This window comes from Anser brachyrhynchus, assembly GCF_964034855.1.
Source record: "Anser brachyrhynchus genome assembly, chromosome: 3".
Classification (NCBI taxonomy): domain Eukaryota; kingdom Metazoa; phylum Chordata; class Aves; order Anseriformes; family Anatidae; genus Anser; species Anser brachyrhynchus.
In genome coordinates this window covers 104,534,672-104,555,736 of record NC_137696.1, presented here as the reverse complement: position 1 = coordinate 104,555,736, position 21,065 = coordinate 104,534,672, and the positions used below count along the sequence as shown (strand labels likewise).

Sequence of the window (21,065 nt, the reverse complement as noted above, 5' to 3'; positions counted from 1 at the left end):
TCCCTGACATATTTTGTAGAGATTTTTGAATGGGTTCATTGTATAATTCATAGTTTGAACAATGAATCAGTACATTAAAAAAAAAAAAAGGAAAACTAGGAAAACTAGATAAAATTGTGCACAGAGAAAGCTGTTGAGATGAAACAAGGCTTTATTTTCAGACAGCATGCTCTTCTATCCTGTAAAAAGCCAATAGGTTTTAACATCCACAGCCAGTAAATAATGGAATGCCATTAATGTTGTTAACTTCAGAAGAAAATTATAGTACAATTGGTCAGCATAGCCTCTTCAGCAAAATTTTTGAAAACATGGGAGATCCAGCTCCTAACTCCCATTATAATATCAAGGAAACTTTCTACCATGCTTAAACCATGTCTGCCTTGCAAGATCGTCATCTATTTTCACCTATTTACAGCTGTGCCTAGAGACTGTTCTAAGCTACTCAAAGAAGACCTGACTTAAGAGAAAATCTCCTACCTATATTTCAGATTTGGTTCTTCTTTTTTTGGGTCACCTTCTTGACCAGGCAGAGAAAGCATAAAAATATAACAACTATGTATCTACCATGTAGGGTTTCAAGTCTTATCCTTCTTATTATCATTTATAGTCTGATTTCACGCACAGACAGTTTCTGCTTCTGTGAAATTTATATTGCTAAAATAAGATTTAGGTCAAAATGAATATTTTGGTGCATTTTACATCTGCATGCTAATTAAATTTCACAGGACTCCTCTGAGGAAGGTAATCCTCATTTTAACCTTTTAGAATGAGAAATACGAAGAAGTGATAACTCCCTCAGCTGAAACCATATATCTACAAGTGTTTCATTTTAGATAGTAAAATGATATGCCATATTTTAAGCAGATCAGCAGTTAATGGTGGAACACCTTTAAAACTCGTGGATTTGGGAGCAAATGCCACTGAAGTGGGTGGAACAACAGAAGCAGATCTATTTTGAAATGTCAGTGGCAGTTGCTGGTTTGACTTCTTTAGCTAAATCCTAAGTTGAAAACTCGAATTAAAAGTAGTCAAATTCCAGATGAATGAATAATTCATTGATTCTTCCAGTTTTGACATCAGTATTTTTTAGATACAAATTTGGATATTCACACTGCTAACAGGAGTGCATGAATGGGAGCCTGGATTGCCTGTATCAGATTAGATATAAGGAAAGACTTTCCTACCATGAGCATGGTCAAACACTGGAACAAATTGTCTGCAGAAGTTTTGGAGTCTCCATTCTCAGAGACATTCAAAACCCAGCTGGACGTGGTCCTGGGTAACATGATGTATCTGACCCTGCCTTGAGCTGGAGGCTGGATTAGAGACCTCTGAGGTCTCTTCCGGTCTCAGCAATTCCATGATTACAAGATTTTTCCAGATACTTGGTAAATTCATCCTTGTTTTCCACAGAAACATGCTTCTGCTTACATATGCAGAATTTGTGCAATTTGAGAATCAGGAAACAGATCTACTGTGGAATTTCAATCCGATGTCCAAAGCCAGGCTTTCTTCTACCCTCTTCTTCTGACAGGTCTAAAATATGTAAAACCAACATGAAGGACTTCTGACAAAACACAAGGGTAGTGGCTTTTCTTCTATTAGAGGGAAATATGAGAAATCGTAGTCTAGAATCTCACAGTTAAGCAATGAATTTAGTTTCTTCCTGAGCGTGCATCAGTTCAAACCTACATCTTCCCAATTCTCCAAAGAGCATTCTGAGCAGAAGATTATAAGGCAGTCTGGAGTGAGCACTTATTTCTTTGTTACGATTCTCCACAGTTTTTATCTAAAGACCCTTGCACATAAAATTCATGTGAGTGTTTAGCCCAGGGACTATAACTAAGCTCCCTTTTACTAGGCAAGAGCCTGGATCATGAGGCTGCAACACACCCTTTCTTGTATACAAAGTCTTCTTCTAAGCAGCCTTCCCCAGGCAATCTGCGAGCATTTCATGAAAAGGGGATGGTTTACAAATAGAGGTCAAGAGCATGTCAGTTTATCTATCAGCCCTAAGTCTTCTACTTCCTAAGCACTCCAGCCATTATTAATTAAGGAAATAGTTTGGTTTCTTTTGGATGCTATTTTGAAGGAGCTAACTCTCCTAGATACCTTTTATGGCAAATTTAGGCTCCTAGTTAAGGTTCTGGAGTTCACTCCCAGGATCATCTGCATAAAACATAGTGAGGTAAGTTTTAACTACCAGGTGCTGTAATATCACTGGCCCTAGGTAACTAACCAAAAATATCACAGTGAATCAGCAGCAGAACAATTAAGAAGTCCTACATTTCCCGAACCTCCTTGTGCTCCTCACAGCAACAGTGCATAAAATTTATGAAAGAGACTCATCATTTTCCACAGTAGTTATAACCAAATCAACAGCCGGTGACAAAATTAAATGAAAAGATCTAGACCTTGTCAGCTCGTTGTTCTTACAAAAGGAAATTCATATGGTAATATGCAGTCTAACTCCTCTGTGGATAAAAACTGCATATACAAGGATTCATGTTAACATCCAGAACAGGAGGAAGGCTTTTTAGACATTATAAATATCAGCACTCATTGCTATATGCAAGTAGATAATTAGGGTAATTATTCCCAATTAGCAGCTGCAAACCCTGCAGATGGGAATTTCAGGGACTGGTAACTATTGTAAGAAAGTATTTCTGCAAGCTGTAAAGCACTTTTCATGTTTTGAAAAATATACATGTAATGACCCTCGCACTCACCGTAAAACACTTTTGTTAACACTTCAATATAAAGAAAGAACTTTCCAACATTATTATAACACTTCAGCTTTTCTTTAAAGCTATGCTCTGAAATGGCCTGGATTTTTCCAAGTATTAAACCAATCATTTAAAGTGAATGATGAACCAGTGCTGGCCAAACTAGGACTCAAATTTTGCTTCTGTTCTCAGACCATGAGGAAAAACAATGTCAAGGGCCTTTTCATTGGCTTCTGAAGACAGCAGAAGGACTCCAGATGTTTTCGTAGGCTCTATATGAACCCTGAAAGAATGTGTTGTGAAACTTCCTTGCCAGGCTCCAGAACCATTACTCCTGTGTTCATTGGGTTCTGCTCCTTTGAATGGCTCAAGGGTAAAAAGTATACATATTTTAATTGTAAATAATGTTTCTTTCTCAATCATAAAGGCTTCTAAGACAGTCAACCAGTTAGACAGTCAACTCTGGTTGGAAAAGAATTCTTGGTGCATTTGTGCATACAGTGAGTACATCACAAGCACAAATGGAGCAAGGATTTTTCAGTTCTTAGGTTTCTTCTGAATTCATTTAAGTTATGAATTCAGAAAGTTAAAGAAGTGTAATCAACAAAAACAGGCACATAATTGTAAGATTTGTTCTCATAAAGCTCTATCACAGTAAAGAAACTTATTTTTTAAATACTTTAATGTGAAAAATCATTCATCCCTATCTTTTAAAATAAGATTTCAATGTCAAGCAGCAAATAATCTGTGTTTATTCATTTAAATCCAATCCTTATCTAGTTATTTGAATGTGGAATTTCGGACAAAAACGTTGAGAAACTAATCATTTTTTGCATGAGTAACTAAAAAGTTGCTGATCTGTCTTTTTAAACTTTCTATTTAAATATCTTTGAGCTAAAATGAAAGAGAAAAAATTCAAGCCAAAATAATTATTCTATTAATAAAAATATGTTTTTTTAAAAGAAAGTATTGAGATTAAACATAATAATTCAGCTTTAATACAGAAAATTGCACAGTATAGCTCACTCATCTAGCTGTCCATAAAAACTTTTCCAGCATTGGGATCTTGGTTTTAACTTTGCTGATACTGAGGTAATAAAGAAGAATTAAAAGCGAGAGCATGTTTGTATGATATCAATTAATTTTTCTTAATATAGTACTCTAATTCAGATTTTTAGAGTTACCAGTATTGCTGGTTGTGAACAACAAAGCTTAATAAAATATATTTATTTTATATATTTTAGGAGTCTAGCTACTACAACAATTGTTACATGTAAATATCTCTTAGGTCTCCCAGAATCCCCAAAATCCTTCCTCTGACATGAATTTCATATATATTAGGTTTTAGAATAACAGTTAGGATGATGTATCATATTTACAGGTTTCAAGTTTGGGGAAATTTCTCATGTTTCCCTTCCAATCACCATCCAAAGCTGAATAGTATTTCAGGTTTGTTTCCTTGCATGATCTACACTGTATTTCATTTAAATACATGCTCCATCTTGTTATTTCATATAAGAACATAACTCATAATATTTCTGTGTGATATTTCTCTCCAACAGTTTTCTGATCTTTGTGATCTGTTTCATCTCTACTAATCTGACAGTATCTTCAGTCCCTCTTCTCTCCCGAGCTTGTTTCTTTAATATCTCTATCTTTACTTGTTCACCCTCTTTAAAAATTTCATTTTTCCCTTTGAGTCTCTTTTTGGGGCTCAAACCACCAGTTCTGTTCATGTGGTGTGTGGCTAATTCATGTATCTTGAAAGGGCTGTAAGGATGGCAGGGAGATCATGTTAGTTCTTTAAATCTGATTTCCAGTGCTGCTGAAATCAATGGGAACGTTTACTTTAGCTCCACAGTGAACTCTCTCTGTAGGTCTCCAACTTATTTGACTTGAAAATCTTTATTTGGCAACCTGCTCTGCAGAAACTCCTAATATATGTTTAACTTGAAGATCTGATTTGTCGTATTGGTAAATAATGCCATTGTACGGTGTAATATATATGAAGTCATTATTCTGATAAAGTATTTGATGCTGCCAAGTGCATCAACCCTGGTCTACCAAAGTGTTCGGTTGCATCCTTCTTTTTAACCATGAGTCATTATAATGGATTTGAGCGAGTTGCTTATATCGTTTAAGTTAAGTAAATGCTTAAATTACTGGATTAGGACCAGAGGAGTCAGCAGCTTGAAAGATTAAACAAAAAGCAAAGACTATGCAATATTGACAGAGACAGACTTGCTGAGTTTATCCATAACTCTTTAAACAAGGCTAATTTCACTGGGGATTGGAAATTCTACTCCTGTTCAATTCATTGCCACTACAGACATATATACACCTACCAGATATGGATTATCTGACCACCAGCTTTACTATTTGAAAAACCACCTCAACTGTATGAAAGCAGCCTCAGCCTCAGGTTCAATGTATTAATAATTAACAGACTACATTCCTGATATGTCACAGTCTCTATGAAGTATTTTGCAGTTGCTAAATAAGAACTAAATAAGAAAAAAGACAGATTGCCACATTTGCCTTTTTTTTTTCCGGAAGTTTGCCCTAAATCACAGTCCTGAACATTTATGCAAAAATCATGGCTTAGCTTAATTTAAATGCTTCATCCTGAAAATCTGACAAAGCCCCATATTAGGAGAATGGACAAAATACTATAAAGCATTCAGCTTTCAGTTTTATGTCTGAGACACGTGATCAATCTAATGTTTATCAGATGAAAATCTGCGTGCAAACTTTTAAGAGGTTAAGATTTCCTGCATTTTACAGCATGTGTGCAAATAGATATTGTGGCTGAGCTTACAAACAATGACTCGCTTGTCTCCTAGGTCCTAACATTTATAGATTGAACATTTCCCATCTTGAAATTGGACTTAAGTACCAAATCTCCTGTGGGCGTTATAATTTCTTTCTACGTGATTTATTTCTGAAGAATAAAAAAATCACAATTTGTCAGTGTAAAATGAAAAATTGAAAGCATATTTAAATATATGAAAAAATGCACATTTTGCCTATGTGTTTGGTGATCTCTATTAGGTACCTCAGGATGAATGGGGAGGATACCCTGCCAGTGGGAAAGATGAAGAGATACCCTGCAGAAGAATGAGAAGTGGGAGCTATATTAAGGCCATGGGAGATGAAGAAAGTGGAGACTCTGATACTAGCCCCAAGACATCACCAAAATTAGCAGTTCGACCCGAGTCATTATTAAAATCCATTGGACAAAGACCACTGGGAGATCATCAAAAGTGAGTTTTATTATACCATGTTATAAACCTTTCTGAAAATTGCTATGACTTTGGCCATTTTTCTTTGTGTCTTATTGGCAGTGGTCAGTATCCATGAGAGAAGATAGTAGGGAAAAAGCTAACTATGTCTTACTTCATTTTAAATTAACTTAATTAGTGGTTTAATTCTCTTGATTAGTGGATGAAAAACTGCTGTCTTCCCCCATTCATGTAACAATCATGCTATTTAAGAAAGAGTTTATTATGTCTACTAAAGGAAATATATCCGTCTTTACATTAAATCTTTAGAATTCTGAATATTCTTTAGCAGGATTATTTTATTATAATTCTTTGTTATTTTATGTCTTTCTCTGAAATAGAAAGTACACTATTCTATAATAGCTATAATAACAAACAGATAATTGTAGATATACTTGGCATCTTACGTCCTATTTATCCATACAGTACTTTCAATGTGTATCAGCTATACTGTATCATATGCATTTGACACATTGGGTGGGGGGGTGATTCTTTTTTTTTTTTTTTTTTGCATTCATTCTACCTGCAATACAACCTATTAAATAACTAATGCAAATTTTAAGACTATAGGAAAATGTGTAGTTTTATATGTTTTCCAATAGATCTTTGTTTTTCTCTTTTCAACCTTTCAATATATCATTTTTGTAAGTAAGCTGTAAGTGTACTTAAGAAGACAATTCAAAGGTAGTAGCCACATTTCAAATCTGCTTCCATTAATGTGATTGGGTGTTTTTCACAACTTAGAAAATTGATCTTTTTGCCTGGAAGAAATACATAAAATGAAGAAATTAAGAGTGAAACCTTTGATTGTTGTTTATTGTTCTGTTGATAATACCATGCATAGTATACCATAGTGACTCATCCTTTCATAAAATAAAATGAAACGAAACAGAATCCTCAGGCAAAAAATCCCCCTGGCTTAATTAAATTGAATTATTTAGCTTGCAATCTAGAAGAAAAGTACCAACTTTCACTGTGGAAGAGAACACTTAGCAACTATATTGTTTTGTGTAGCTTGCTTATGCAACTCTGTAGGCTCCATTCAGATGCATAAAGAAAGACATTCGTACTGTGAGATGGTGTAAGATTTCTGAGACATCACGAAACAAGACTGCTCTTGATAAAATCCAGTCAGGATAGCACCTCAAAAGGTGCCAGAGGCCTGCATTGAGGCAACTGAACCAAATTCTGAATCTGAAGGATTTGCTGAAATATTAGTTCCAAAGATGAAGCATGGCCTATACCATGAGTACTGCTGTCAGACCTTTACCTGGCTGATTTCCAAAGATCAGAAGACGAGCTTTTAAAAGCAGTGGTTGGAATCAATACTGAAATCTGTGATACCCTCAGTCATTGTATCTGGGTTGAATTTGGTGTTTGAGGCACACTGGACGTATTGACTGGTTCAGTCAGGGTTTATGAAAGTCTCTGGGAATCAAAGAGGATGGTTTATTTTCAGTTTGTGAGTATATGCCAGTGGGACAGCAGAGGTCTTCCTGTATGAGGAGCCCACATTTTTCAGCAATGGCAAAGGCATATTTCATCAATACATTGGTCCTCAGTTTTCTAAGTGACTGTGAAAGCTGTGGGTCCTGCAAAAGGGCAGATATCCCTGTGGGATAAGGGAGAGTGATCTAATGTCTGCAGCCTGCTAAGAGTGATCCTTCTGAAGGCAATGGGGAAAAAGGAGGTAGTCAACTTTCTCAGACTTTCACATATCAACCAGGTGTATTTCTGCTAGTAAATTAAAGAGTGCCAGAGCAGAGGCCTGAGCACAGAAAACTGACCACATAGGCTGACTGGGTTTTGGTGTGATCCCTTGGCAGACTTGTCATCTGGGCCTCTGGGCACTGTCCCAACCACTGCCTGGGCAATGCCTGGCCAGTGGTGTAGGCCAGGGATCATTCGCAGAAGGCAGCTTGGATGCAGCCAGCCTGTTTTGGAGAGAGCATGATTAAGAGCATGGTCATGGCTGGACAACACCAACTGGCTTCAAGGCCAGAGGACAGGCACTGGCACTGGTTAATGTATTTAACAGATGTGGCCACTGAGTCAGAGGAGAATAGCAAGTACCCCACCAGTTAGATCCCAAAGTGTCAGGGAACACTAATGTTATCTAGTGACTAATGTGAAAGCCAAGCATCCATCTAATCTTAGCTTTGTGTTCTTGGGTCTGCCTTACTGTGTGCTTTCCAAGCATTGACAAAATAATCCTTGTGTTGCTTTAGAGTTGACACATGTGTATCAGTGGTACTGCATGGTGATATAGGTTATCATGTCAACAGGTTTAACTTTTAGAGGTGATAAGGCAACAGGATCTGCTAGATTGGTGGGTGGGCAGATGGTTTGTCAGCGAGCAGGTGGATTATGGAATCCAGCTCCAGAAGAACTGGAGACACGGGTATGCTGTCAGGGATGGAGGCATCTGGGAGACTGTACACAATCTCAGAAGATGGTTCATTCAGAAACCTTGCTAGCTAGCACCACATCCATGAGCTTTTTCACTAGGAACACAAGCTAAAAGCTTTGCTCAGAGGCAGTTCAAACTTTCCAAGTTTTTATTTAAACCAAATAAAATATTTTCCTATTCCATTCCTTGTTTTGGGCTATGGAAGGGCCCTCCTCCAGGCTAAGGTAGGTAAAAGCACAAACTTTTCAGTGAGCAGCAGGTATTGGCACCTACCCTACACCCGCACAGCCCAAGAACAGATCCAGGCTGGGTCTCAAGACATATATATTTTAAAAAGTAATGTTTGAAAAGGAAAGTGTTTTTTTTTTTTTTTCTGACCCATTAAATTCTGAAGTCAGAGGTCAATGTCAAATGGTGTGCCTTCTGTCATTTTTCCATGTTACAAATATACCACTCAAAATATAGCTGATTAAAAACCCAGTGCATTGCTGTTGTGGTGTAGTGGGGTTGACAGCTGTGCCTGTTCCTGGTCCCAAAATATTTAATGGCATATTTACCACTAACCGCAGTAGGAAAAGGACACTTGTTGTGATGCTGTTATATACTACTAGGGGATCTGTGGAGAAATTTATTGTAAACACTGCACTAGTAATAACTGAGCATCCAGCCTGTTGCTGACATATCTTTAAATCCTTAAACTGAGGGACAGTACCTTGAATCTGCCAGCCTGCCATAGACATTTTTTCAAGTGAACTTCAGACAAAAATGTGACAATTATTCTGGTTCTTGTATGTCTGCCTTGCAAAAACCTGCAAATTCCAGAAGCCCTTAACATTATGCAGCTCTTTGGGCAAGCAGACAGACAGAAAATTTCTTGTCTCACAGAAATACAAAGTGCTGATGCTAAACCCGGGTTTTCACCACAAGCCATCTCCTTCCAGTCCTTCTGTGTCTCACTGTGGTTACCTGTTAAGTCTGGCAGATTGCTATAAAGGGTATATCAAGGGGTGATGGTTATGGAGCCTTCCTTCCTCCTCCCACTCGGCTCAGTAATCCCCCTTGCATGCTGAGTGCCCTTTGTACTGCTGATCATGCTGCCGAGCCAGAAGCCAAGATTTTGAACAGCATTCCTGCATGTATAGCAGGACTGAAGAGCATTTCTGGCATGTATTATGAGAAATTACATAATTCGAGATGTCAGCTGCGTTAGCTGGCTTTTTAGCTTGTTTACTAGGGTGGAGGGAGCTAATGCACAGAAATAAAATGGGGCTTTTAGTCTCAAGCAAGTCCTTTGCTTGGGTGGACAGGATAGCTCAGAACTGGGGTCTGACAGAGCACCAGCAAACCTGTAATATGAATACTGATAGTTTCAGTGGTATAAAAAGATGCATTTGCTGCAATAGGTGGGCTTCATAAGAATGTGCCTAGTTTTCTGTCACTATCCTGAACAGGATAAAATGGAAACTAGAAAAGTTTTCACTTAACCTTCAACAGAACTTTGATATACATGCATGTTTCTCCTCCGAGCTTTATCAGGTATCTTTTCAAGGAATTTTCACTGATTTAATTTCTGGTTCTATTTTGACAAAAGTAAGCCCCTATTTTTTTGGTTCATGTTGCTCGAAGATTTAGCAAACTGAACATTAAAAAATCATAAAAAATAAAAATGCATGTTTGTATGAGTAAATAATTTTGTTTAACAACATACAAATAGGTAAATGTGATTTAACAGAAGCATTAAAATTCTGAGATCTTGTCTTTAAGAACACTTGGAAAGGAAAATATTTCCCATGTAAAGTGGGAATTAAAAAGAAATCCAGGGCCTGCCCACCGGTGTTTTATGCAGATGGCAGTTGCAGGGCACGTACTCAAACACTGCCATCTGATCCCCACCTCTGTCACACTGTTGGCAAAGCCAGCGTGATCCCTGGCCCACTTGCGGTCTAGGCCACCTGGCTCTCTGCTAGGTAGAACCCAGGCACGTTTCAGGGACTAACCCTGTTGGATCCAGCCACCCTCTCTACTGGATAAGAAACTTTAACCGTACAGATAAGTTAGCCGAAGGGGCAGAGAATGGAGCTAGGCTGTTTCTGAGCAAAAATATAGTCTAAGTGACTTAAATTTTGCCAGAATTTTCAAAAATTAAATGCATCTGGATATCTATAGATTACTCACTGAAGATAAATGCATTTCAACTCTTTCTTTGTGAATATTGTTTCAAAAGAATTAGTATGTCACACTATTTGCTACTATAACATCAAGTCAAAGGCCAGTGTAATTTATTATTATTATGAAATTGCATTTGAGTGAAATATAATACAATAAGGCTTGCTGTGCTGGAGACAAGACACATACTTGAATCTGCTTCCTTTCCAACTTCTCCCTTTCTTGGAATAGTGCCAGCAGTCCCATTTATCGTGGAAATTATCTAGACTCACATTTGTCACAGGGAAAAATATTAAACTTTTTGTTTGTTTGTTTGTTGGTTGGTTGTTTTGTTTGTTTTTTTTGTTTGTTTGTTTGTTTGTTTTATGATTAGGCATACAAAATCTTTTGGATGTCAGTTTTGGTATCCTGTGAACAAATATAGGTGTTTTAGAGGTAAAATGCAAGCCTTTCTGTTCCATTGTTTTTTGCTGTGCTGTGATGCTACTGGGGATGGAGTTAAACTGTGATGGTAGGTAGTTTGCAGAAAATAGCTTGTAGAAGGTACAACATACCCATGTTGCTAGGTATTTTCATTTATAATAAAGGTCAAAACAGATGAGCAGTTGATAGAATGGTAGCTGAAACAAAGGGAATATCCTAAACAAATTTTGAAGAGAGACTGACCTACGTGATTTGTAACCTAGTAAATGTCATTTTCCTGTATTTGTGACTAAAACAAGCAAAGCTGAGAGATAGAAGCGTCAGACACACTGAGATCTGGAAAGGAAAGCTGAAAAGAAAACAAGACTTTTGGTCTATGTGATTAAAAAAAAAAAAAACAGAAAAAAAAAAACTGTGACTGAAGGAAATGTTCCAGTTATTTGATGCTTCTAATATTCAGGAAAAGAGGACTTAATATACTGATTATGTAAACGAACAGGATAGCACTGTAGAAATAGCAAGTTCCATTTTCAGTATCTCCTTTTTGAAGTGTTGTGAAAGACTCTGAAAACTGTCTAACCATTTAGTCAAAAGGGATAACAATAGCATTTAGCCCAAAGTTAACATGCTCTGTTTGAAGATCATACAGGTATCACTCATGCAAATGTATAATTGTGCTGTGCTGAAGTTTTCCATTATGCTTTGAAGTGACTCTTGGGAAACTGGATGCTGCATACATAAAGGTGAAATAGATTAAACTACAATAAAATAAAAACAGTGACAGCAATGTGTACTTTTGTTCCATGATCCTCTAATGGCAGACATTATTGTGGCAGCTGGTAGTCCTGATACCTTAAGATGATGGGTGAGCAGACAGAAAGGCATGTAAACAGATATGTACTATAAAGATGTAGTGTTTCAGTGAGGAAGGAAATCTGCCATAGCACAAATTATTTGGTAGACAACCACGGTACAATATCAGTGGTGCTTTATTTTCTCTTGGCTATATTCTCCGTCTATTCTCCTCTGCAATCTTTTGGCCATTTATGGAAGTGAGTGTCTCATAAATCGCGTTTATGGAGAAATCATGCTTACAGAGAAAACAACATTGTTCCACTCAAATGTATCGGATGTTATTAAAGTTCACAGCACACTGGAAGACTACTATGCATGTCTACATTTCAGCCACTTCACAGTCAGATACCTCAATGCAAAACAACTTTATTCAGTAATTTAAGCTGATATGCCTAAATCTAACCTGAAATGGTTGACCCACAAGTGTTCAAGGGGCTCAAGGTTGAACCTAATTAAAGCAGTGGTCTGAGTTAAAAAAAAAAAAAAAAAAAACACTTTCCCTGCCCTTCCCTTTTTCAGAGTGAGAGATCGCATCTCTCTGTGGTCATAATGATTTATGCTGACTTAAAGAATATCTGGACTATGACCCAAGGCAGGTCCATACATTCTGTTCTGCAGACTCTATTTTGGCAACAAAAATATTGTCAAAGTAAAGAGAAAGGGGGTTAAACTGCAACAAGATCTGACAGCGCTTATCTGCCAGAGCCCTTGGCTCAGCAGGAAACATGGAACACCTCTAGGACATGTGGGAAATCTCTGTTAAAAAAGAAATATAAAAGTCATACCACTTGTAACCACTTGTGCTAACTACAGCACACATACAACATAAGAAAGTGAAAGCAAAAGAAGTTTGGAAGCTCTGCATTAGACCAAGCCTCTGTCCTTTCATCTCTCTTTGCCCACGACAGTGCCAATGCCATGCTCTCCAGTGATGGACAGATTTGTGAGGGTTTCTCCTAGAGAAATATTGTTTGGTAGGTGCACAGAGAGGAGTCTTGATATTGCAGGCTGTGGATATCTGTGCACATGTGGAGAAGTCGGGGTGCTGCAAAAATCTTCACAGACTGAGAGTTTTAGCACAGCTTCCTTGCTAGAAAAACGTCATATTTCTATGGCATCCATTGCTGCAAACCACTGCTGCAAGCCTCTTTCTTTTAATTTTTAAAGGTAAACTTCATTTTACCCTTAAATCCTCTTCTGCATTTTAAAGTAGGAATGGCTTAGAAGCTGTTCCTGAGGTATGTTTTGAAAAGAAGAGATGAGAAAAATCACTAGAAAAGTGATCCTCATCTTTTATATGCTTTTTATTTATCTTTGTGTTTTTCCTCAATCTTCTGACTCTAAAAAGCCTCATTACACACTTCATTAGCAGCTTTCTGAGGCCCTGTAGTGTAGTAGCATCTACTCAGAGTCTCTGAGGGGTGAAATTGGAGATTTACTGAGGAGAGTTTGAGGCCTAATTACAAAGCCTTATCAACTAATAATGCAATCAGTGGGCCACTGGCACAGCGACAGTGTTCTCTGCCACAGTCAATAAGATCTGGGTTAGATTAGTCCACAGGGTTAAGAGGGAATGCTGATGAAGGGCAACTAGTCATCTGGCTACCTAGGAGGCATCTTTTATGGGGTCAGAAGAAGGTCCCTAGCCTTTCTTCCTCTGCAGAATAATAGGAAATTCTCTTAAGCAGTGTAAGACACCTTGTTCTCTTAGAAGTAGCACAGTTGCCTTTCACCAGTGTCTGCTTGAAACCCAGGAAGTAATTGAACCAGATCTCCTGCCTTATTGTAGCGGATACCAGCTTTATGTTGTAGGGCTGAAACCTATTACCCTGGATTAGGGACAGAAAGGGGATTCGAAGGGTCTGAACAAAGTGCTGAGTATTCTCAAGAATAAATCAGGCTTTTGTCAGAAGGATGCAATTATGTGATGGATTGTGATGAAAATACAGTAAGATTCGGGTCAGTCTCACAAGCATAAGTACTCAGACCCAAAAGAAAATATGTTTCTGGTTTTTCATTTTGTTTTGTTTTTATAGGAGGGTGCTTATCCATTCCTGCTTCCAACAAATATGTTACTTTTATTTTCATTTGTAAAAAATGATTCAAGAACAGCTTTTTTCATTTGTATAGTTTTTAGTAAAAATAAATTATAAAATGTGTGTATAGAAACACTTCAGGTAAGGATTTAAAAAATAAGGTTCTTTTTTGTTAAAAAGCAGAAATTATATATATTTCCATTTCTCCCAATTCTCTGTTTTTTATTGTTGTTTTGTTTTGTTTTGTTTCAGAAATTATGTAGTCTCGTTAATATCCTAAACATCAGCATGAGAAAGTCACTTATTTGCTTAAGGCCTATTGGCTTCAATGGACTTACATGTGTGCTTAACTTAAGCTCATGCTCAGATGCTTTACTGAGTCCTGATAGTCTGTAGTTGGCATTTGTTTTGCCTAATTATGATTTCATGCATGTGTACACATATGTGTACAAAAAGCAAATAAAAAAAATAAACAAAGTGAAATAGCTTCCTGAAAGAAAAAAAAAAAATCATGAATATTTCATTCCATAATGGGATTTAGGAACACACATCCAACATTTAAGTTCTGCTTATATCCTCAGACCCCTTTACTGAACTGCTACATGATGCTTTAAATGCCTTTAAGTTTTCATTGTAGCATCTGCCTGAGTTTTGTTGTTGCTGACCAGTTTGCTGCCTAATCCCTAGGGCAAGCTCAAAATAGGATGCTGGGACAAGACTTGTAGGATTAGGTATATGTGCACATCAGTCACCTCTTATAAACAATAGCTTTGAGTTTAGATTTCCACATCAGACTTTTTTTATTACATCCACATGTTGTGAGTTTTGGAGTACAGGTTTGATCGAGCCCACATCCTCTGAATCTTTGCAAAGAGTGAGAAAACTATCAGACTTTTTAATAGTACTGAATGATTTCCTCTCATTCTGTTCTGGTTCTTATTGTACAAAATCCCTAAATACTTACTGGGTTCTCTCCTTCCAGTGATTAGTGGACATTTCATAAGGAGGGAAACAGCAGTCTCCACCTCTTTCCTACCATGTTCTTGTAATAAATCAAATGTTCGATATCTTTCAGACACCTTTTTAAAAAAGGCTATGGGTCAATGATGAAATATATAGGCCTCTTAAAAATTTAATTTGGCCCAAATTCTCATATCTATCACTGATCAAAAAGGAGGCTGTTGTATGGCAGAGATTAGAAAAGAAATTCTGCACTAAATTCTCCAGATTTATGTGTACTTTCAATTTTTCAAAGAACCAGACTAACTGTGCTATTCCAAAGGGAGAATCAGACAATGTCTATACTCCGAGTTCTCCAATGGACTGCATACAGGCACATCTGTGCCCTCATGCAGAGCTCTATTGACTTCAGCAGGGATCCGCAGAGACACAGTATGACTCACAGCTGCTATACAATGGCACTGCTAGCTAAGCTTAATCATTAGATTCTGGTCGATGAGTTATTTCGTGTACCTACAAAGAGATAGTTAAGATAGATCCGGATAGAGAAATTAATATCCATTGAAATGCAAATCTCTTGATAAAATAGGTTTTGATAACTTATGTTACCTTGCTAATCCTAATGCACCTGCCTTTTCAGTGCCCAAGATGAATTCTTTTTACAAATTTTATCTTTTTGTCCCACAATGATACTTCTGAATTGAAGGTACTGATTTAAACAGAGGCGATTGTACCTTCTTTAATGTTCCCATTCATTCTTAGATTTTTTGACAAATGCAGGAATAATCATGCAAATATAAAGATGTGATTCTAGAATATTACGATTCCAGAAATTAATTCGACAGAAAATGGATTTTCTTTATATCCAATGCTCTCTTAATAAACCTGATGATAAGTCCTTTCAGAGTGAGAAAGTGACTTTCTTGCTGCAACTTTTAGGGGCCCTGGAAGATGTTAATTCACCTTTGGTACCTCCTTGACACGGGGTTAACTGGTAGCTGAATATTTGGCAGAAAATAGGTGTTCTGGGGAGTGATCACTGTTTTGAATGTATGTGAGCATATCAAGTAGTGGTCGTGGCAAGTTTACCACATTTGCTGCATTGTTGACATCATGTTCATACTTTTGTAAAAAAAAGTTATTAGGTTTATGACAAAGTATACGATACCAATCACTCAATAGAAAATAATATACAGGCAAACAAAACACGAGAAATAGGGTGACAGAGATCTCTTTCTAATTGGTTTGCTTTCACTGTCAAGTGCTGCTACCCAGGTATCTGAATTTGCTGGGAGAAGTTGGGGAGTTTGTTACTTTTGCTTGGACTCTGGCGTAGCTATGAGGTGTAGGACCACATCAGCCACTAAATCAGGGATTTCAGGGTGTCCTAAAAGGTAAAACATGTTGTTTTACTATTATATGTGCCTTTTAACCAAATAACCAAAATATGCATCTTCTGCAGAACATCCAGTTGTTATCTAAGTCACAGCACACTACTGTGTGCTGTAATTCCAGTTTACAGTAATGTTAGTCATAGAGTGATGACACAGGCTTCAGGAAACAAGCCGCCAACTGTCCTGGGTGTTCATCAGCATCTGAACTCAGTGATGACAAAGCATAGGCTCAGCACTACACAAAGTGACTAAGTGAGTTCTGCAAAGTACTGTGGTAAAGACCACAGAGGGAACGCCTGAAATCCCCCAGCACTACATGCTGAAGTTGTTCAGCTGCTGTTCAGCTGCTTCAGACGCATGCGGTGTGTATTTGTAGCATTATTGACAAGAACGAAAGTTCCTTGAGCGATGGATAATGATATTTGAAGGCAACTTTCTGTAACTTTTGAATGAATAACATTTTGATTCTGGATCGTGGTTATAGCACAATCATAATTTTTACTATGGATTGAGACATTTATCCTAGAGGATTAATTTGAGTGTATATCTTAGAAATGAAAACTAATCATTTCTTTTTATCAGGAAAGAGTTCAAAGTATTAATTGAATGGATGTGAAATTGCTTTTACAGCCTAATATGAGTAACATTTATTTTGCTACAGTCCTTTGAATAAATTTCCCTCCTCTGATAAGTGAAAAATTATTTAACTATCAGGTAATGTCCAAACTCATCCATCAAAACTCAGATGTTTAGCAGTACCATGGTATATTGGGCTTCTTCCTTTAATAAATTATTTCTTTAGAAATTGTTGGTTGTATTTAATGATAGCAATACCTCAGAAGGAACCCATATCTCCATAATGAAATGCTATGTTGTTGAGCATTGCTTAGCAAAGGAGCCAGTTTAATTAATTTCTAAGCAGTTTATAAAATAATTATTTATAATTTAATTCTATTGACCTTTTCTTTTCTTAATGTGGCCCATGTTTTAACAAAGAAACCTCAAATACCTCTTTCACAAACTGCTTCTGAACTCAGAATCCAACATTTTGCCACCTGATGACAAGCAGAGGGTCCAGAAGGGACTCATCTAACTATTTTGAAAAGTACTAAATTAGGAATACCAGACAGATTTAGTAAAGCATATGCAAAGATTTAGGATGATACAAAGCAGGTGACAATCATCAGCCTGCTCCCTGTAGAGAAAAGGAGGTTTAGTTACATACAGAAACTAAATATAGATAGGGAGGCTCTACATCACTTTGCCTAATCTATTATATTTGTCTTCATACCTATGGGAACAAAAAAAATGCCGCTACTGTTCTTGTTTTCATCACTTAAAACCAAATTAGACCCACTATCAGAGAGCTATCTTAATCTGCAAATCACTTTGACAGTAATGATTTAATTAACCTATGTTCAGAGGCATGCATCAATCTCATACATTTTCATTTCGGTTTTAGCAGTTATGGCATAGTTTACCCCTGTCTTGACGTTACAGAAGTATTCTATGGAAGGCATCAAATAAAGGCAGGAAGTAGAAAATGCGTCGAAGAAAATTTCTTAAGAATTAAAAAAAAAAATGCATGAAATTTATGTCTTTTTTTCTTTTTCTTTGAAGAAGAAGAGGAAAAAGGCAGCCCATTTTAGAGAAGCAGATAGCCTAGCTGATGCACTGAGGGAGTAAAGCTATGTCTGCGTTGACCCCGAAATGACCACGGCAGGGATAACAACACATGGAAGTGCTTGAGAACAGATCTCCCAAGTGGAAGGTCAGGGGGTCTATAATCCCATCTGCTCTTGCAGCTAGAGGTGTGGGGGACATTGGGTTGTCTTACATGCCTGACATGAAAGGAGGTGGTCACACATGGAGATGGAGCTCAACGCTACTCGGTCCTTTAGTCAGCACCATGATAAAGGACCTGAGATTCCTCCCTGAGTGCTCCTTGTGGACTGCTTCCAACCCAGCCCAAGCTCACTTAGCAAGGAAGGCTGATCAGTCCTTCCTCGAGCACTGGCCTGTGGTCATGCTCAATGTTTCTTAAATATAAGCAAGGTCATGGTTCGTTCCGCTCTTCGCACCAGGAATGAAACTTGTTGCTTTCTCATTTGCTGAGTGGTCTGGTCCTTCCAGAGAGGAAACTTCCCCTTTCGGGGGAACATGCCCTGGCACACATTGCAGCCACTGCTGAGCTGGGTAACTGCCAACTTGGCCTGAAATAACTGTATTGCCAGTACTGATAGGCATTTAACTGGTGCAAATCCATTTTTCACAGAAACTGCATTTCTGTTAAAGCTACCTTTAAGGAATAAATGTAAGAACTGCCTCTTTTCCACATGAAACTCCAAATTTCTGAAATATTCTTTAATTTGTGCACTCCTGTTTAGGGAGGAACAACACAAGACTCCTGAAATATTTTTTCAGACTTTCTGAGAACTCTGGTAGACCTCATTCACATTTTTTTTTTTTAAACTTCTGCATTCAAAATAAAGCACAGTTATTTTCTCAGGCTTCCTTTATTTTCCTGGAATGATAAATGAACAATATATTTGACATAAAACATGAAGACTAACATGCCCCTGTAGCGAAAGCATAGTGAAGGGGGCTCAGCATTGTGTTAGGGTCCCGGTCCCCTAAACTGGGAGATGTGTTGTAAGAAAAGCATTTATAAAGCTTTGTGCAGGGGTACCTTATTATTCTTTTTTTCTTTTTAACTGAACACAGTATTTTGATCTTTTGCTAAAATGTATCAATCCTTTGAAAATAAAAGGTCTCTTGATGCCTAACACCTTGATGAAGAACAGATGACAAGTAACAGATTTTATCTATGAAGAAACATTCTGGGTTACTTTGGTTTATGCTTTAGCTCTGCCTCTTGTTCTTGTTCACCTAGACATTCTCTTTTAGGAAAGTTCAACATTAATAATCAGGAGGATTGATGATGTTTAAATATGGTAAAGATATTTAAAATTTCATAGCATCCAGGTGGCAGAACTGCAAACAGATTCCCTGCTTGTGTTAAGGCGTTTGACTACACGAGAACTATGCTGTTCTATACCAGGAAAGATTTTTGACCCTGGGAAATGGATTTGTGAGTCTCAGCAAATTATTGTCTTTAGTGTCTTAATTGATTCCATCTATAGTTTTATACCCTTTCCTTTTTTCTTCCTCTTTCCTTTGTAGTCAGAGCTACCTTCAAACTGCAAGTGACGTGCCTGGGGGTCACAACCTGGATCCCTCTGCAAACTACAATTCCCCAAAGTTTCGCTCAAGGAATCAGAGCTATATGAGAGCAGTGAGCACACTCAGTCAGGCCAGCTGTGTTAGTCAGGTGGGAAATTCTTGTTACAACTTTTCTTATGGGTTAATCACAGATGCAAGAGTTGTTACGAGTGGATGGGTTTTGTTTGTTTGGGATGGGTTTTGTTTGTTTGTTTGTTTGTTTGGTCATTTTAACTAATATCAAACTGAGGATGTGAATTGTCAAAGTAATTCAGTTCTAAAGAATTTTACCTTTGTTCATAATTTAAAGAAAAATATTGAATGCTAGAAGCACAGGGACACCATAACAGACAATATTTTCCTTTTTTTTTTTTCCAGAAAAAAATGTAAGTACTAGTATTTTTATTTTCAGTCTACAGTAAATATTTAAATGTTAAGAAGAAGATTCAGATCGAGCATAGGGTGGCACACTCCTACAATACTTATCTTCTGGAATGATGTATTCTGACTCAGAAAATGTGGGTTGCCAGCTTAAGATATCTCTGAAATCAATCCCTTCACTCTTCTGGAGTGAAAGAATAAGTCCCATCGATTATTCTGTGTACAGGAACTTCTGAAAAGAGACATTTTTACATCCTGCTGGTTTTATATTTGTTATTTAGTACTAATTCATGTTGAATCAGGCCTGAAGAACAAATAGCCTTATCAAGTATGTGGATATTCTGTTTAATAGAGGACCTTATACAAATTTTCCAATGTTTCTAATGTTCGTTGGTCATAACATTTTTTCCCTGTGTTGCTTCATGACATCAGGACCCTCCTCTCTTCTCAGACGCGTACTTTATTTTCCTTTGAGCATTCAGTGGGGCACCTAAGGATATAGTAGCTAATTATATGAGATGCTTATGATTTAAAAAAAAAAAATCTTTTTAAGCATTTTGTATTCATTCACATTCAATTTGTACTGCGTGGCTATTCAGGCCTGGATTCAGCTCATCTAACTTGAGGCTTTTAACTGAGGCAACAACTAGCGCTTCCTCTGTAGTTAATGGAGTGAAAGAGTTTCTTCCAGGACAATGCACATCCTAAGTGAGCTGAGAGCCCTCTGGAAGTGCTTGTCAGTCTTCACTGACTGTAGAGCATTGGGATGTACTACTCTCCTGACAAATGCCCCTCAGTCAATTTCCTTTATTTTTGTGGGACAAATCTAACTATAATCTTGTATAGCACACATCAGAATTAGAAACAGACAGTCATTTTCCAAGCCTTTTATAATTTTTCATAAGCTTCCTTGTGAAATCCATCCCCAACATTTTCATGCCTTGGTTTTCATTACCCTGGTTTGCTTATTTTCCATTTTTATTACTCTGTTTTTGAGAAAATTTGTCAAGAAATAGATCCTGCATTCAAAGCATTCAAAGCAAGTGCTGTTGGCTGTCAAAGATAATGCTATAATATAGAACTAGTCTAACACCTTCTGCCTTTTTGACCATCTCTATGTATGGAAATGTTCACTGAGCTGTCCTTAATGACTAACTGGTTTCAGCAGTGGTTCAAATTCTTCATTCCAATGCACATTACCTGCAAAGATG

The 21,065-nt window shown here is 37.3% G+C and overlaps 1 protein-coding gene across 1 annotated transcript in view; it reads left to right on the top strand.

The window, feature by feature from the left end:
* Positions 1 to 21,065, top strand: part of DLGAP2 (DLG associated protein 2) — a 463,115-nt gene that overhangs the window by 380,896 nt on the left and 61,154 nt on the right. The window contains exons 6-8 of the mRNA XM_080588601.1: positions 3,005 to 3,099; positions 5,778 to 5,989; positions 19,435 to 19,582. Of these exons, the coding sequence (XP_080444727.1) occupies positions 3,005 to 3,099; positions 5,778 to 5,989; positions 19,435 to 19,582 (455 nt within the window). The remainder of the gene's footprint in view (positions 1 to 3,004; positions 3,100 to 5,777; positions 5,990 to 19,434; positions 19,583 to 21,065) is intronic.